We start from the raw sequence: 16,823 nt of genomic DNA, 5'->3' as shown, positions 1-16,823 counted from the left end.
TTATGGGAATTTTTATTTATACAACAATATATACGTTTGTGTACTTGCTTTGTGCCCTGTACTGTACTTACCACTTTATACCCTATGCCTTGTGAGGTAGGGACCACCATCGTCCATGGTCAGGGAAACAGAGGCACAGAAAGGCAAAGTCCAAGATTTGAACCGAGGCCAACCTAATCCGAAGTCTGAGCTTTTGGTCCCTACTAGGTGATATAACTTGCTTTTGAGGCTGAGGTGTTGGAGGAGGAGCTGGAAGTAAGAGTATTTTCTCTAAATCAGGTCATGCGCCTTCTGTGCTCAGAACACTCCATGTTTCCAATCCCACTCAAGGTAAAATCCACAGTCCTCATCATGACTCACTATACTCTATGTGATCTGGCTCCGGTTACCTCCCAAACCAAATCTCCTCTGTCTTTTCCCTTCACTTATTCTGCCCATTGGCCCTGCTATTTCTCCAGAACATCTTCCACCACAGGGCTTTTGCACTGGTTGTTCCCTCTGCCTGGAACACCCTTCCCTCAGATATTCCAATAGTTCCCTCCCTCACCTCCTTCAAGTCTTTGTTTCAATGTCACCTCCTCAGTGAGGCCTTCTCTGACCACTCTATTTAATCTCACATTCTTCCTTCAACTCCCTGACCTGCTTCCCAGGTTTACTTCTCTCTTTAACACACATCATCTTATTAAACATACAGGCATACCACAGAGATATTGCAGGTTTGATTCCAGACCACCACAATGGAGTGCATATCGCAATAAAGCAAGTCAAGGAACTTTTTGGCTTCCCAATGCATGTAAAAGTTATATTTACACTATACTGTAACCTATTAAGTGTGCAATAGCATTATGTCTAAAAAAAACAATGTACATATCCTAATTTTAAAATACTTTATTGATTGAAAATGCTAACAATCATCTGAGCCTACTGGAAAAACAGTGCCCATAGACTTGCTGGAGGCAAGGTTGCCACAAGCCTTCAATTTGTAAAAAACGCAATATTGTCATCCGGCTGCAGTGGCTCAGTTGGTTGAGTGTCCTTCCATGAACCAAAAGGTTGCTGATTCAATTCTCCATCAGGGGACATACCTGGGTTGTGGGTATGATCCCCAGTCAGGGATCTCTCTCACATCACGTCAATGTTTCGTCAAAGCACAATAAAATGAGGTGTGCCTGTACTTATTTATTTTTTATTATTATTATTTTTTAAAATATGTCTTTATTGATTTCAGAGAGAGGAAGGGAGAGGGAGAGAGAGAGAGAAACATCAATGATGAGTCATTGATCGGCTGCCTCCTGCATGCCCCCAACTGGGGATCGAGCCGGCAACCCAGGCATGTGCCCTGACTGGGAATCAAACCACGATCGCCTGGGTCCTAGGTTGATGCTGAGCCACGCCCGGCTGGCTGTACTTATTTGTTTATTGTGCCCCTCACCAGAAGCCAGGACCAAGAGGGCAAAGATTTTTGCTTGTCTTGTTCCTTGCTATGTCCCCAGTGCCTAGAAAAGGATATGGTAGGTGCTTAATAGAAATTCGAAAAGAATGATTTTTCCGTAAGAAATGTCCCTTGTGTATAGATCTCTCATTCTGTACCAGGCACTTTGCTCTTTACAGAGACTATTTCACTGTATCTCTCTCTCACTAACACTGAGCAAGAGGTGATGCCACAGCCCCATTTTACTGATGGGGACACTGAGGCTCAGAGGTTTGCCAGCCTCTAGCCTTCATTTATATGACCTCATGCATGTGAATAATGTGGCACCAGGCTTGGTACCACCTGCCACAGTCCTGTGAATTAGCTTTGTCATGGGTACTTTTTATGTATTATTACCTTCAAGAGTGAGCTGTCACCCAGCTCCTGAGTCAGACCCTTATGTCTGGAGGGGACAGGGGGAGGTTTCTGTCTTGAAATTGAGTCACCTGTGGGATGGGCTTTGGGCCCAGGGCTCTAAAATGAGTCATCTCATCACAGACCAATGAGCAGTCATAGCAGGAACCCCCTAGCACATCATTCAGGCTGGGAAAATGAGGTCCAGAAAGGGTCAAGTCTCTTCTGACGTCACATAGCACTAGGACAGAAACAGGGAGATCTGATTCCTGACATAGGGGTTAGAGAGGGGCAGCAGTTCTGTGGGGGAGCGGCTCCCGGCAGTGGAAGAGAGGACCCAGCCAGCTGCTATTATTCCAGACTGTAAAAAGAGGGGTGAGTCAGCCTGTTGTGGGGGGAGCAGGCTTTAAGCCTGCCTGCACACCCCCACCCAAATGGGCTGGAAGCTGGTTTTCTGGGACGCCAAGTCTTCTGACTCAGCACTGGGAATCTTGGCTGTGTTCTGGGAAATAAATGTCAGGCCTAGAGGAAACAGAGTGGTCCCACTCAGGTCATCCTGCAGGTGGGAGGGAGCAGAGAAAAGAGGGAGTATGAGGGAACAGGGGCCCGGTGTGTAAAGGGCTGAGTGCGAGGGGATTTATGTACAGGGGGAAGAGGTGCGGGTACAAGAGGGAGACAATTGTCAAGCAAGGAAGGGGGCTTATTATGTGCAAGGGAGGAGGCTGGGTGCCAGGATGTGGGTGTTTGAAGCAGAGGGTGGATGGGCAAACGGAGGGGCTCCATGGCACGGGAAATGTTTGCTGCGAAGACGTATGTTCAAAGGAGAGATGTTGAGCCTGCTGGGGGTAGAAATAAGGAGGTTCACAGGATGTTCGTGCAGAGAAGAGGTGTGAGGTTTGTAAGGGAGAAGGATGTTTGCAAAGAAGACGGAGTAGGTAACAGAAAGGGCCGCCGCACACCAGGCGATCTGAGATGAGTGGAGAGGCATAAAAGCGCACGTGCCTGCTCTCCGCTTTGCCCTAGCGAACCGCCACGCGCCCAACGTCGGCCCCTAGGCTCCGCCCCGGCCCCGCCCCTACGCACGGCGAGGAGTTCTTGGTGCCAGTCAGCGAGCTGCTGCTCCGCCATTGGCTAGCTGACCGGAGAGGGCGGGCGTGCGGAGGCTCCCGGAAGCGCAAGAGGAGGCCCCAGAGCTTGTCGGACCCGAAGCCAGGGAGCTGTGGGTGCTTAGCAACGGGGGGAGGTGCCCAGAAACGGGGCAGGGGGTTCTCCAGAGAAATTGTGGGTGCCTAGCAACAGAGGTGAAGGCGGTGCCTAGCGACGAGGGAGGCTCAGAGAAGTGGAGAGGTAGCCCTGGAGGATCTGTGGGTGTCTAGCAACGGGAGCGGACAGGGGGAAAGTGAGTTTTGGGAGGTGATCAGGAAGAGCTATGGGTTCCTAGCAACCAGAGAGGGAACCAGGAAAAACTGCAGGGGCCTTCATCAGGGAGGAAGTCTTTCCTGGGTGAGAGTCTTAGGGCGGACAAGGAGGAATGTGAGGACTTGGGGTGGGTGGAGCAAGCAGGGGGGTCAGCCCCACAACTCCTACCGAACAATTCCTCCTCTTCTTCCCCAGGCGATGTGGCTGGAGGTCGGGGGCCTACTGCGGGGGACCTGTGGACAGCTGGGCCGGACTCTTGGTCTGCCTTGTGGGGCCCTGGGGTCTGGGCCCCACTGGTGGGTGAGATACTGGGGAGGGGTCTCCAAGGTGAAGAGCCTGAGGGGGTCTTCAGTGAGTAAAGGGACAGGGAGGAATCCAAAGAGCCAAGCAGACCCCATGCCTTCCACTCCTTACCCATGTCCAAATCTCTTGCAGGGGCCATGTGGGGCTTCTTGCGCCCAAAAGCTTTATCATGGTGGCCCTGGCAGAGGCCTGAGTGAGGAGGACATTTGCAAGGCCCGGGAGGCCCAGCTCAGGAAGACACCTCGGCCCCAGGTATCATTCATTGCCTGCCATCCTACCAGCAACACCCCATCAAAGCAGCTGGCCCCCCGAGCTTGGGGAAAGGTGTGGGACAGGTTGGTCAGACTTCCTGGCCACTGTACCCACATTCCCACCCTCAGACCTTCTCCCCCACTTTCCAGCTGAGTGACCGCTCTCGAGAACGCAAGGTGCCCGCCTCCCGCATCAGCCGCTTGGCTAACTTTGGGGGTAGGTGTGACTGTGGGAGATTGTGACCTAGATCAGAGGAAACAACATTTACAGAATGAAGCCACGGAGAGGGTGATTCACAGACAGAAAGGAGGGAGAGATGAAAAGAGAACAAAAGCAAAGACCTATAAAACCAAGAGAAATAGCGGGGCAGGGAACATTTATTGAGAACTTGAAAGAATGCGCAGGGCCCCATTCATGGGATCTCTGCCCCAGTCGATGATTGTGTATTTATTCTATAGGTGAGGACATGGAGGCTAAAGGAGCTGGAGTGACCTGACCCCAGGTTAGCAGCAGAATTGTTCAAACTTCGGGTCACAGTCTGCATGAAATAATTTAGTGGGTTGCAACCAGCATTAAAAAGAAGAATAGAATGGAAAATATGAGTGTACCTGTAGAGTAAGGGAAAATATTTTTTGGTGAAACATGTATACATTGGTCCCTACCGGTTACAATGCAAATGTCTTCCTCATGGTTCAAGCTTTAAAGACAGCAATTCACAGTATAAAGAGGAAGTAGATGCAGTGGTTAGAGCTTTGACACTGGGCTCAAAGGGTGATTCTGAGCTCAGGGTTCAAGGGGTGATTCTGCTACATCCTTACTTTGTGACTCTGGATGAGTTACTTAACTTCTCTGAGCCTTGATTTTCTCTTCTGTAAAATGGATGTTTTCCTGTAAAACTTATTTCACGAGGATGTGAAGACAAAAATGAATGAAAGCGTATAGGGCACCAGGAATGGTTCCTGGCATGTAGAAAGTGCTCAGAAAATGCCAGTTATGCTTATTTACAGAGACAGTGACAGTGAAAGAGGCAAAGAGACTCAAGATATCTTTAGGGACAAGGAGACAAGAGGACACAGAGGAAATCAGCTGGCGAGGCCATCAAGAGGAGGAACACAGAGAAAGAGGCCTAGATAGATATCCCAAGTGTAGCTGAGGGGAAAGATGAAGAAATAACTGACTTAGGAAAGGTGAGCATGAAGAAACAGGAGTCATAGGGAGTCACAGAGAGACTTGGGGGGATCATCTTGGAGCCGCCTTACCCTTGGCTATACACCAGAATCATCTGGGGTGCTTAATAAAAATATAAATTCCGAGGCCTCATCTCAGGCCAGTTTAATCAGAACCTCAGGGGTGGGACCTGAGCATTGTATTTATAAAAGCTCTTCACGTGACTCAAATGTGCAGCCAGGGGCAAGAACTGCTGACACAGGATACAGACCTAGAGAGGGACTGAGAGGGATGCAGCCTCACCTTGAAGGGAGCCCCAAGCTAGGAGAGTGAGTAAGAGACTGAGTTTGAGACAGAGATACACAGAGAGTTGGTTACACAGAGCTGGGAGACAAGTGTGCTTAGAGAGAAACAGGAGAGAGGGTTGGGGAGAAGACCCCAGGCAAGCGGGCATTCAGGCTCCTCTCTCACTGCTCAGGACTGGCTGTGGGCTTGGGGTTGGGAGCGCTGGCTGAGGTGATGAAGAAGTCCATGCCAGGAGGACGTCTACAGCCAGGTGAGTTAGCCAGGGCCGGGCAGTGTACCTCCCTGAATCTTTTGCTTCCTCACCTTGAAAACTAAGGCATTGGAAGTTCGGTTACTACCTGGAGTGATGGGGATTTTGCCATAGAATCCAGAGAGGCACTTAGAATTCCACCTAGCACAGGGTGAGCCCCCAATAAAGAGCTCAGTAATTGTTAATAAAATAAATAAAAGCATATTGACACTTTGTTGAATAGTAATACAATTTGCATGTAGATCTGTGTACATATCATACAGCTTGCTTTATTTTCACAAAGTGGATGCATTTATGCACCCAGATCAAGAAACCTTAGAACAGCATTTCTCAAACTCTTTGGTCTCAGTACCCCTACACACCCTTAAAACTGAGGAATGGATTTTTTAAATGTGGTATATCCATACAATGGGATATATTCAGCCATTAAAAGGAATGAAGTGCTGATCCATGCTACAGTGTGGATGAATCTTGAAAACATATCCTAAGCGAAAGAAGCCAGACACAAAAGGACACATAGTGTATGATTCCATTTATATGAAATGCCTAGAATAGGGAAATCTGTGGAGATAGAAAGTAGATTAGTGGTTTCCAGGGATTTGGGGGGTGACTGCTAATGGGTAAGGGGTTTCTTTTGGGGGTGATGAAAATGTTCTGGAATTGGTTGTGATAGTTGCACAACTGTCAATATAGTAAAAGCCATTGAATTGTATACTTTAAATGGGTGAATTATATGGTATGAGAATTATATCTCAATAAAGCTGTTAAAGAGAATGAGGATTGATTTGGGGTGATGAACACACAATACAGTGTACAGATGGTGTATTATAGAATCATACCCCTGAAACCTATGTAATTTTATTTACCAATGTCACCCCAATAAATTCAATTTAAAAATAGAATGAGGACCCCAAAGAGCTTGTTTATGTGGATTATATTTATGGATATTCACTGTATTAGAGATTAAAACTGAGAAGTTGTAAAACACAAGAAGATGTACACATTTCGTCAGCCATCAGAGCAATGGCACCATCACTGGTCATGGAGCTTCTGGAAAACTCCACTGAACATTTGTGGGAGAATGAGAGTAAAAGGGGCAGATAGCATTAATATTATGATAATATTTTTGATCTCACAGACCCTCTGAAGGATCTCAGGGATCCTCAGGGGTCCCCTGACCATACTTTGAGAATCACTGCCTGGTTCTCGAAAAGTTTCTCTCATGCCCCGCCCTGACCACTCCCCCCACCAAGGGTAACCACTGTCTTGGCTTCTGACCCCAAGATTACTTTTGCGAGTTTTTTCTCTTTACACCAACATAATGAGATGTGTATTCTTGTATGCATCTGGTTCTTTGAACCCATGTTGCTGTGAGTGGATGTAGGTTGTTTATTTCATACTGTAGTGGCCACACTGTGACTGTTCCACAGTTCCTTTGTTCATTGTATTGACAGCCATTAGGGATGTTTCCAGTTTGGGACTGTTATGAGTAGTGCTGTAGTGACCTTTCTTGAAATATCTGTCAATGGAAACATTTATGCACTTCTCTTGGGCATACCTAAGAGAGAAATAGCATCCGGTATAGGTGTGTGCTTTACTAGAAACTTCCCCATTGTTTTCCAAAGGGCTTGTGCCATGGCACTGTCATCAGCAGTGTTGGCGGTCAGGCTGTTCCACATCCTTGCCAACACTTGATATTGTCTTTTTTATTTTAGCTATTTTGGTGGTTGTGTAGTGGTGTTATACTGATTATTTCTGTGGTTGTAATACTAACGATCATTCTTTCCACCCCAGAGGGCAGTTCCCGGCTCAGCTCCAGCCCTTTCTTGTCGGAGGCCAATGCTGAGCGGATTGTGCAGACCTTGTGTACAGTTCGGGGGGCTGCCCTCAAGATTGGCCAAATGCTCAGCATCCAGGGTATAGCATAACCCTTGACCTCTGATCTCACTTCTACCTTACCCCACCCACCAACAAGCCCCAACTTCAAGTATTCCCACAGCGGCCCCCCTCGCCTCCTCCCTCACTGCTTCGCTTGTTTCTTGTGCCCCTGTCTCCCAAGACAACAGCTTCATCAGCCCCCAGCTTCAGCGCATCTTTGAGCGGGTCCGCCAGAGCGCAGACTTCATGCCCCGCTGGCAGATGCTGGTGAGTGCCCAGTAGGGGGAGGCGACCAGGGAGGTGGCTCCACCTGCCTGTCTCTCCTGGCTTTACTGCTGTACTCCCTATCTGACTCTGGGCAGTTATTGCTGCTCTCTGAGCCACTCTAAACAGGACCTGGCCCACAGGAAGCCCTTAAATTTTAACTCTTATTTATCACATTAACTTTGAGTTAATACCTAATGGGGCTGGGCCTCCCGGTCCACCAGTACCTAGTTCTCCTTGGCTGAGAGGCTTCTCTCTGAGCCTCAATTTCCTCATCTGTAAAGTGGAGTGGCAGCCAAGAGCTTAGCCCAGGGCCCAGCATATGGTGAGTGCTGGAGTTATTAACTTGTAAAGTGTTCGGCACAGGGAATGAACTCAGTTGCCTGTAATCATAGTGATGATTTTTACCACTGCTCTCCCCAGAGAGTTCTCGAAGAGGAGCTTGGCAAGGACTGGCAGGCCAAGGTGGCCTCTTTGGAGGAGGTGCCCTTTGCTGCCGCCTCAATTGGGCAGGTGCACCAGGGAATGCTGAGGGATGGAACAGAGGTGGCCGTGAAGATCCAGGTGAGAGGGGAGGCTGGACGGGTAATGGTGGGCACCCTGCTGTCCCAGAGGAGTGACTCCTCCTCTCCCCCCACTCCTCCCCTCCCAGTACCCAGGCGTTGCCCAGAGCATCCAGAGTGATGTCCAGAACCTGCTGGCGGTGCTCAAGATGAGCGTGGCCCTGCCCGAGGGTGAGGTGCCCACTGTAGGACGGGTACCCTGCCCAGAGGAGGTGGGACTGGATGGAGGGAGAGCCCTGACAGTACCAGCTCGGGCAGGGCATGCCTATGTGGCTGGTGTGAGGGTGTGTTTGAGACAGAAAGAAGGGACACAAAGGCAGGGGGAATACAGAGAACAAGTGTGTAAGCAAAAGACAAACTTAGATTCTGACAGAGACACAGAGATAGAAGCCCAGACCAAAATCCAGAAACAGACACACAGAAGGTGTGCACAGAAGGACTCTGGGCCTGAAAAAGAGCCACAGAATCAGGGAGAGAGTGCAAATGGGGCCTCATGTTTGCGTTAAAGCTGGTGAGAAAGAGCCTGAAGAAGATGGAACAAGGTGTGTATGTGTATATATGGGGGGGGGGGGGGCAGAGGCAGAAGTAAGATTCAGAGAGAATGTGAGAGAGTAAGAAGAAGACAGAATAGGTGGCATGTGTGACTGTGACAGATGCCTTGGGACTGGAGTGCGTGCCTGTGAAAGAGACCCCCGAAGAGAGACTTCAGAAGAGCCTACAGTCCAATGAGGACAGAGGGGAGGTGTGGGGACAGACAATGGGGTGAAAGGCTTGGAGCGGATGTGAGGGACAGCGAGAGAGACAGAGAGTGAGAGACAAGATTGGCAAGAGAAGACATTCATGAGTGGGAGCCTGAGGGGTTGGGCAGGTGGGGCGGGCAGGCTGTGGCCTTCCTCGTCTGACACACTGTCCCCCTCAGGCCTGTTTGCTGAGCAGAGCCTGCAGGCCTTGCAGCAGGAGCTGGCTTGGGAGTGTGACTACCGTCGTGAGGCAGCTTGTGCCCAGAACTTCAGGTGAGCCGAGCCCCCGGCAGGCCCGTCAAGGACCCCTTCCTTCCAGCATCCCTCCTTCCTTCCCTCCCAGGCTGAGTGGGAAGTGAGCCCTGGGGTGGGGCCGGCAAACTCTTTTTCTCTTCATTCATTTGTTCATCTGCTCATCTCTACCCTTATTCTTTCATTTATCCGCTGTGTCCTCTCTCTGTCAGTTTTCTCATCTGTGGAGTGGGTTGGGTAACCACTTCCAGCCAGTGGGGGAGATGATCTTGTCTGCAGACACTTAGTCACATAATGAGTTACACCTGCTTTTGGCGTCATATAATAAGGCTAGATGTTCACATACGACCCAGCAGTCACCCTCCTGGCTAATCACTCTAGGGTCACTAATGCTATTGACCATCAGACTTTTCCAGAATGCTCAAAGCAGTAATAGCCCCAAATTGGAAACCACCCAAACCTATGAAATTCACCCAGCAGGGTGCATAAATAAATTATGGTGTAGGCATCAGCGGAATATTATACAGCAGTGAAAAGGAATGAGCCGCAGCTACCAGGAACAGTGTGGTTGCATCTTAGAAGCATCGTGATCTGTAGCAATTATGCCTCAGTGAGATCCTCCACAGGGTGGCCCACACGTTTGTTGAGCCAAACTCTATAAATACAGAGCAAGAGAAAGGGCAGTAGAAGACAATGGTTAGGGGCATGGGCCTGGACAGACAGATGTGGGATCCAGCCCCGGGTCAGCCCTTAATTAACCAGTGTTCCCAGTAATGACTCCAATGAGTGTCACTATGGACTCAGAAATTTGTATAGCAGTGACTGTTTTTTGGGTGAATTAATAAGTTGGTGAAAAAGTAATGTTCATGGAGCTTAATACACTGAACTCAGCATGGGGCAACTGGATATCACAGAAGTATTTCTGGTAAGGAAGTGGTAACTGAGTCTCCAGCAACTGGCTTAGGGGTAGGCACTGGTAGGCCCTGCGGAGATGTTTGTTGAATGAATGAATGAATGAGTGAAATGTCTGAATGAATGAAATGTTTGAATGAATGTCAGTCCAGCCAGGTATTGGCCATTACTCAGGGCACACCGAGGCAAGAGGAGAGCAGGAAGGAAGGCAAAACATAGACTGTTCAAGGAGGACTTCTCAGAGGAGGAGGAAGCCTTGAGCTGCGCTACCGGGGCCTAAAGCACCCAGTCCCATCCCCTCCCCTCCCTTCTGCCCCAGGCAGCTCTTGGCAGATGACCCCTTCTTCCGGGTGCCAGCAGTGATTAAGGATCTCTGTACCACACGGGTGCTGGGCATGGAACTGGCTGGAGGGGTCCCCCTGGACCAGTGCCAGAGCCTGAGCCAGGACATCCGGAACCAGGTACATGGTCTCCTGGGGCAGTAGGGAGGATGCTGCCCCAAGGCCAGTGGGGCTAGCCAGACCCACAGGCCCTGTCCGGGCCGGGCCATAGAGAGCTTTATAGGGAGAGATGACTCCTCTCCACCCAGATCTGCTTCCAGCTCTTGAGGCTGTGTCTGCAGGAGCTGTTTGAGTTCCGGTTCATGCAGACGGACCCCAACTGGGCCAACTTCCTGTATGACGCCTCCAGCCACCAGGTTGGTTCCTTGTGTTGTGTGTCAGGGTACATTAACTGCTGTGACAGATATTTTCCAATATTTCAGTAGCTTCACACAACAGTAGTTTATTACCCACGTGACAGGCTGGGGTAGTCCTCCATGTCCTCCATGTGATGATTTGGGGACCCAGGTTCCTTCCCTGCTGTGATTGTGCCATCCCAGGAAGGGCAAGAGATTGAGAGTGTAATCCGCTGCTAACTGTTTTGACTAGAAGTGACACATCATTCCTCTTACCATCCTGTTGATGAGAACTGTTCACACAGCCTGTCTAGGTGCAAAGGATGCTGGGAAATGGAGTCGCTGGCTAGGCAGGGCCTTGCTTTCCTAGTGGCAATGTGACAGTGTAGAAGAGGGAACACAACTTTTGGAAGGCAGTCAGCACTACCACACTTGTCACTCATTTGGAACACACCAAGCACCTGCTTCCTCTTGACAACAATGCCAAGACAACCCTGATCCTCATAGTCTCAGAGTTCCTGGTCCAGTGGGGGGACGGGTCACCAGACAGTGGTGACCTAGTGTAGTTAGTACCGTGATGGAGAAGCACAGGCAAAGTTGTCAGTAATGGGGGACGCCCAGGGGACTGTGGGAAGCCAGGGAGAGGGACTGACCTGTCTGGGTGGGTGAAGTTAAGAAAGTCTTTTTTTTTTTTTTTTAAGAGGCAGCCTTCTTTATTTATTTATTTTTAATTGATTTTAGAGAGAGAGGAAGGGAGAGAGAGCGAGACATCGATGTGAGAGAGAAACATCTTTTGGCTGCCTCCTGCATAGAATAGAAAATATCAGTGTGTCACAGATGGAAGGGAGCTATAATATATTTCAGGACACTTGTTTGACATTTATGTTTATGTGGTATTGGCACTGGTGCCCAGTATAACCTGCCCTTCTTACTATGGGCTGTAATCAATAGACCCAACTCCACTGCCCTAGAGAAAATCCTACAGGTGTCATCTAGCATTGTTTTTTAATAGGAAAACCCAGAAACACCTACATTGTCCATCAAGCAGATAAATGCTCTGTGATACAGTCACGCAATGAAGTCCTTGCACAGCAATGAAAAATGAATGAGTGAGCCAGAGCTGCACATAGCAGTGGGGATAAATCGTAAAATCATTTTAGGCACAAGGAACAAGTTGCAGGATAATTATCATAAATACCATTTATGTGAAGTTTAAATACACAAAACCTGACTATCGTTTATGGGTGCACACACATAGGAGGAAATATAGAAATACACACATGGTAATTTCAGGAAATAATAACTTAATAATAATTTCAGGAAAGTGGTGACCCTAGAAGAGAGGGTGGGGACATGGGGCAGGTAGGATCAGTTCAGGGTACATGGGAGGCCCCACCTGGATTGGTATTATTTTATATTTTAAGCATGGTGAGATTTGCGTTCACTCTTCCATATATTTTATTCTCTGGATTTTCTTTTCTGTGCCCAAAGCATGTTATTATAAAAACCACTAGGACCAAAAAAATAAAAATTAAAGCCAGATCCCTTCAGCTTCGTGTGGGGGTGGATTAGAATTGCAGAGACCGGAGGCTAGGAGCCCAGGGAGACAGCAGGCAGAGACTAGCAGAAGGAGACAGGGTGGAGGAGGGAGGGTGACCCTGGCCACCTCCAATAGACAATGGGGAGCGTTGGTGGACTCCTAGCATCTCTTTTACCATCCTTGTTCCCAGGTGACCCTGCTGGACTTTGGTGCAAGCCGGGAATTTGGGACCGAATTCACAGACCATTACATCGAGGTGAGTCCCCCAACCCTGGGGTCTGAAGGGCCATTACTGAGGCAAGGGTGAGAAGGAAAAATACAGTATCTGGAATTAAGAAATAATAGTAATATTAATAGCAGCTAACAAATACCAACACTTAATATTATACCAGGTATGTTTTAAGTGTTATACATACGGAAATTGATTTAAACCCAACAGCAACTCCATGGGGTAAGGACCATTCTTAGTCTCATTTTCCAGATGAAGTAACGGGCTCAGAGAGGTTAAGTCACTTGCCCAAGATCCCAGCAGACCCGGGACTCAAACTCAGGTGGTCTGGGTCCACAGCCCATTCTCCCAACCCTGACTAGCCTCCTCCTAAGAGAAAGGCCCACGATGGCCTTCCTGTCCCTTCCCCATAACCCATGCTGTCCAGGATCTTGGTGTCCAGCCTTGCCCTTACATGACTCCCGGCAGGCTGCTCCCCACGGAGCTGCTCTGCCTCAGGAGGTGCTTCCTCACCTGTTGCCTGTCCCTCCCACTGTCCTTCCCACCCACTAGGGTCAGTTCATCTCAGGCCACAGAGAACAACACCATCTTATTAAATGGTGAGAGTGGACATTCAACCTGGGTTTTCTAATCATTTAGTCATCAATTCAAACATTCTTTGATACCACATCTGTGCCCAGTCCTATTCTGGGTAATATTGGGGACAACAGTGACCAATCCAGCCCAGGACCCCACCTTTGAAGAGCTCACAGTTCAGTGGGGGAACAGACAGTGAGGACCAGAGCAGTCAGGGTTGGGAGGGGGACACATAAGGCACTGTGGGAGCTCAGAGGAGCCTGGCCCAGCCTACAGAGTCAGGGAGGGCTTCCTAAAGGCGGAGACCAATCAGGAAGAGGCTAGGAGGGTGTTCCAGATGGCAATATGGACAAAGGCCAAGAGGCGAGGAGGTAGTCCCATGAAAGCGTGCTTCTCAAGCCTTACTGTGTATATGAACCCCCTTGCCCCATGACCCTATGACCCTATGAAAATGCACTCTGGCCTGGAGTCAGGCAGAAGGTGCTGCATTTCTAACACACTCCCCGCTGATACCAAAGCTACACATACAGGAACTGGGCAGGCAGGTGGGAAGCAGAGCAGGAGCCAGGGATGGGATTGGAGCTAAATGACTCTGGGTCTCAGAGCCATGCTTTGTAGTTGGTACTTTATCTGGGCTCCCTGGGGAGCCATAGGAGGGATTTGAGCAGGAGAGGGGCACAGTCAGAATTAGGAACCCCCCTCTGAATAACGAGTAGTCTTTAGGACTGGAGTCTGGGAGCCCAGGGAGGCTGTGGGGAGAGGAAAAGCAGCATCTGAGACAAGGCTCAGTGCTCTGGCTTGGGCATGGTGGGGCCACCCTTGAGATGGGGACAGGAAGGAGGAGCTGGTAACTCACCCCCTTCCCGCCACATATACAAGCCCCTTGGGGTGGGCCCTCTTCTGGAGGCCTGTCTGGGTAGTTGGGACATCTCATGTCCCCTCCCCCAGACTGTTTAGCATGGCCCTCCTGCCACCTCCCAGCAGTCTCCAGTTTAAAAAAAGCCTTGTCACACTGGCCCCCAAGAACTCTAGGTCTGACAGATGGCCAGACAGGCTTGGACAAGGGAGCAGAGACAGAATGGAACTGCCAAATTTAATCCTGTATTCCCCTTCCTCCCAAGAAAGGGCAACTCACTGGTTAAGGGATCGCCCAGGTTCCATTCTCGCCTTTCTGTTGCCCACTGTGAGCCTGTTTTCTGTGAAGTTGGGACCCTCAGATCCACCTCTTAATAATAATAGTAGCTAATAATATTTGTGGTGCTTCCTACATGCCCCATAGTGCTCAGCACTGCACAGCTATTGTCACCTTTATCCCTACAACTTCCCCATGAAGAAGATAACTTTAATCAACCCCACTTCACAGATGAGAAAATGGAGGCCTAAGGCAAAGCAACTTGCCCAGAGTCAGTCAACAAGTGGCAGAGCTGGGACTGAGCCCAGGAAGGCTGGCTTTTGCTTTTGACTCTCTGCATGCCCTCCAGTCCCACCCCTACATGTGCACTCACGGCTGGAGGGGTGCTTAGCTCCACACACTAATATGCTAAATAAAGGTTCATCAAAGCCTCCTGAGTGCCAGAGCTTCTACCACATGGGACTGCATCCATCCGGGATCCCTGCTCTCTCAGGACTCCAAGTCCAGTGCAGGAGACAGACATCAACCAGGTGATCAGAGATGGCCTAGTGGCAACCTTGGATGCAGTTTTGGGTCATGGTCACATGCTTGGCCATATGCATGTTTGGGCCCATGAGCAGCACTTGACATTTATTTTCCTCTGTGCTGTTTTACTGCTTAGTTTCCAGACAGGGTCTGTGTTCCCAGCCAGGCGGGCAGAACCCCTGACCATCCTGACCCCCCAGGCTCTGAAACAGTCTTGAGACACAGCAGGGCAAGGTGAGGCAGAGAGGCTTCTAGGTGAGAGGGCCTAGGCAGATGAGAAGGGAAGTAGGTATAGGGAGGGCTTGGCTATACCTTCAGTCTCCATTTCCCCAGACCCCTCCTTGAACCCTTAAACTTTGCTGGGCCTCTGACCCTGTGCTCCACACCCATCTCCCCAGGTGGTGATGGCTGCAGCCAATGGAGACAGAGACCGGGTCCTGCAGAAATCCCGGGACCTCAAATTCCTCACAGGCTTTGAAACCAAGGTTGGGAGACACTAGGGAAGTGGGGGCTGGTGTGTGTTGTTGGGGGTGCTGCTTAACTCTACTGGTGGGACTCCGGAGGAGTAGGGGAACTAATGATCTATACTGGGGGGCTCTGAGGAGGACTGGGAGAAATGGGGCCTCCTTGGCCACTGAGGAACCCTGGGAAAATAGGCACAACTTACCTATTCTAGAGGGAGGAAGTGGGGGATGGAGGTGGCTTCTCTGTTTTACAGAGTGAGGTGTGCTTGTCTATTGGAGGTTCTGAGGGAGTGAAGGGCTGGTCCTTTGGGGAGGAGTTGGGGCTGCTTGTCTTCTGGGGTCTTTGGAAAGAGCCTGGGGCTTGTGTTTACACTAGAAACTGTGCGGAAGCTGAGTGCTGCTTGTTGGTTCTGGGTTAAGAGGAGGGCTGTGCCTCTGTTCTCCCCCACCCCTAGGCATTCTCCGATGCACATGTGGAGGCTGTGATGATCCTGGGAGAGCCCTTCGCCACCCAGGGCCCATATGACTTTGGGGCAGGTGACACTGCCCACCGGGTGCAGGGCCTCATCCCAGTGCTGCTGCAGCACCGGCTCCGCCCACCGCCGGAGGAGACCTATGCCCTGCACCGCAAGCTGGCAGGGGCTTTCCTGGCCTGCTCCCGCCTCGGTGCCCACATCGACTGCAGGGACCTCTTCCAGGACACCTACCATCGATACTGGGCTAGTCGCCAGGCTCAGCCACTGCCCGAAGCCTCCTGACTAGAGGGGAGGTCCAGTCAGACCCCTCAGACAGCTTCCCTCTGGGGAATGCAGCAGTAGAGGGCCATCCCCACGGTGATGCCTCCTTCCCACTCTGCTCCAGTCTGGGGACCCCGCCCTGGGCTTCCCAGTCTTGCCTAGCACCCTCCCCTGGGCACTGGGGAATCCTAGGTCTAGGGAACTCCCCACTTCATACTCCCATATCCTGCTCTCCCCACCCCAAAGTAGGCATCCGGGAACTCTACTCCAAGGATTTATTTATTTATGCCAACACTTGAGAACTTCAGGCCCCCCGAACGCCATGGTGGATACGCAGACTCCTGTACCTCAGGTCTCCCACAGATCTGGCCAGTGAGAGGGGAGGAGCGGTGGTTGGTGAGGGCAGCCCTCACCTTTGCCTCCCTCACCCCTCACCAGCTGCCTTCTCCCCGTCTATCCTCTCTGTGTTGGGGAGGGGAGTTGAATCTTCAGTCTGAATAAAAGCGGCCCTCCCCTTCTCCAGCTTTTTTCTGTGCACTGGGGTGGGGGGAAGGAGCTCGCGGGCAGCCTCCAGGTGCAGATGGCCAGCCCCCTCCCACCCTCTTGTCTGAAAGCCCTAGTCCTACCCGGGCCATCTGTTGCCAGGAACCTCCTTCTCCCCTTTCCCTCCCACCCCCGCAACCCCTCCCGCACGTGCTGACCACCTGCTCACAAGACTGCGGCAGCTGAGAAGTCCTCCCTTCCACACCACCACCCTGACGCCCGGCTCCCAACAACCTCGCCTTTGATAATAGGTCTTAATGCCCCTGCCAG

General features: G+C 50.5%; 1 protein-coding gene across 1 annotated transcript; it reads left to right on the top strand.

Annotated features, from left to right (window-relative positions):
* Window positions 1-3,439: 3,439 nt before the first annotated feature.
* Window positions 3,440-16,083, top strand: COQ8B (coenzyme Q8B). Its single transcript, XM_016209224.2, has 14 exons — window positions 3,440-3,544; window positions 3,680-3,799; window positions 3,949-4,015; window positions 5,445-5,522; window positions 7,317-7,439; window positions 7,582-7,667; window positions 8,088-8,228; window positions 8,317-8,398; window positions 9,147-9,240; window positions 10,451-10,592; window positions 10,721-10,828; window positions 12,538-12,603; window positions 15,208-15,294; window positions 15,729-16,083. The coding sequence occupies exons 1-14, from the start codon at window positions 3,443-3,445 to the stop codon at window positions 16,029-16,031; spliced, it is 1,599 nt and encodes a 532-aa protein (XP_016064710.2). The 5' UTR covers window positions 3,440-3,442; the 3' UTR covers window positions 16,032-16,083.
* Window positions 16,084-16,823: the final 740 nt, after the last annotated feature.

The sequence above is a fragment of the Miniopterus natalensis genome, chromosome 18, assembly GCF_054644295.1.
Source record: "Miniopterus natalensis isolate mMinNat1 chromosome 18, mMinNat1.hap1, whole genome shotgun sequence".
Taxonomy (NCBI): Eukaryota; Metazoa; Chordata; class Mammalia; order Chiroptera; family Miniopteridae; genus Miniopterus; species Miniopterus natalensis.
This window is presented reverse-complemented; position numbering and strand designations above follow the sequence as displayed.

Coding starts and splice junctions, on each gene's coding strand:
- COQ8B (XM_016209224.2), top strand. CDS start 3,443: ATGTGGCTGGAGGTCGGGGGCCTACTGCGGGGGACCTGTGGACAGCTG. Junction 7,668..8,087: donor TGCCCCGCTGGCAGATGCTG/GTGAGTGCCCAG, acceptor TGCTCTCCCCAG/AGAGTTCTCGAAGAGGAGCT. Junction 12,604..15,207: donor TCACAGACCATTACATCGAG/GTGAGTCCCCCA, acceptor CCATCTCCCCAG/GTGGTGATGGCTGCAGCCAA.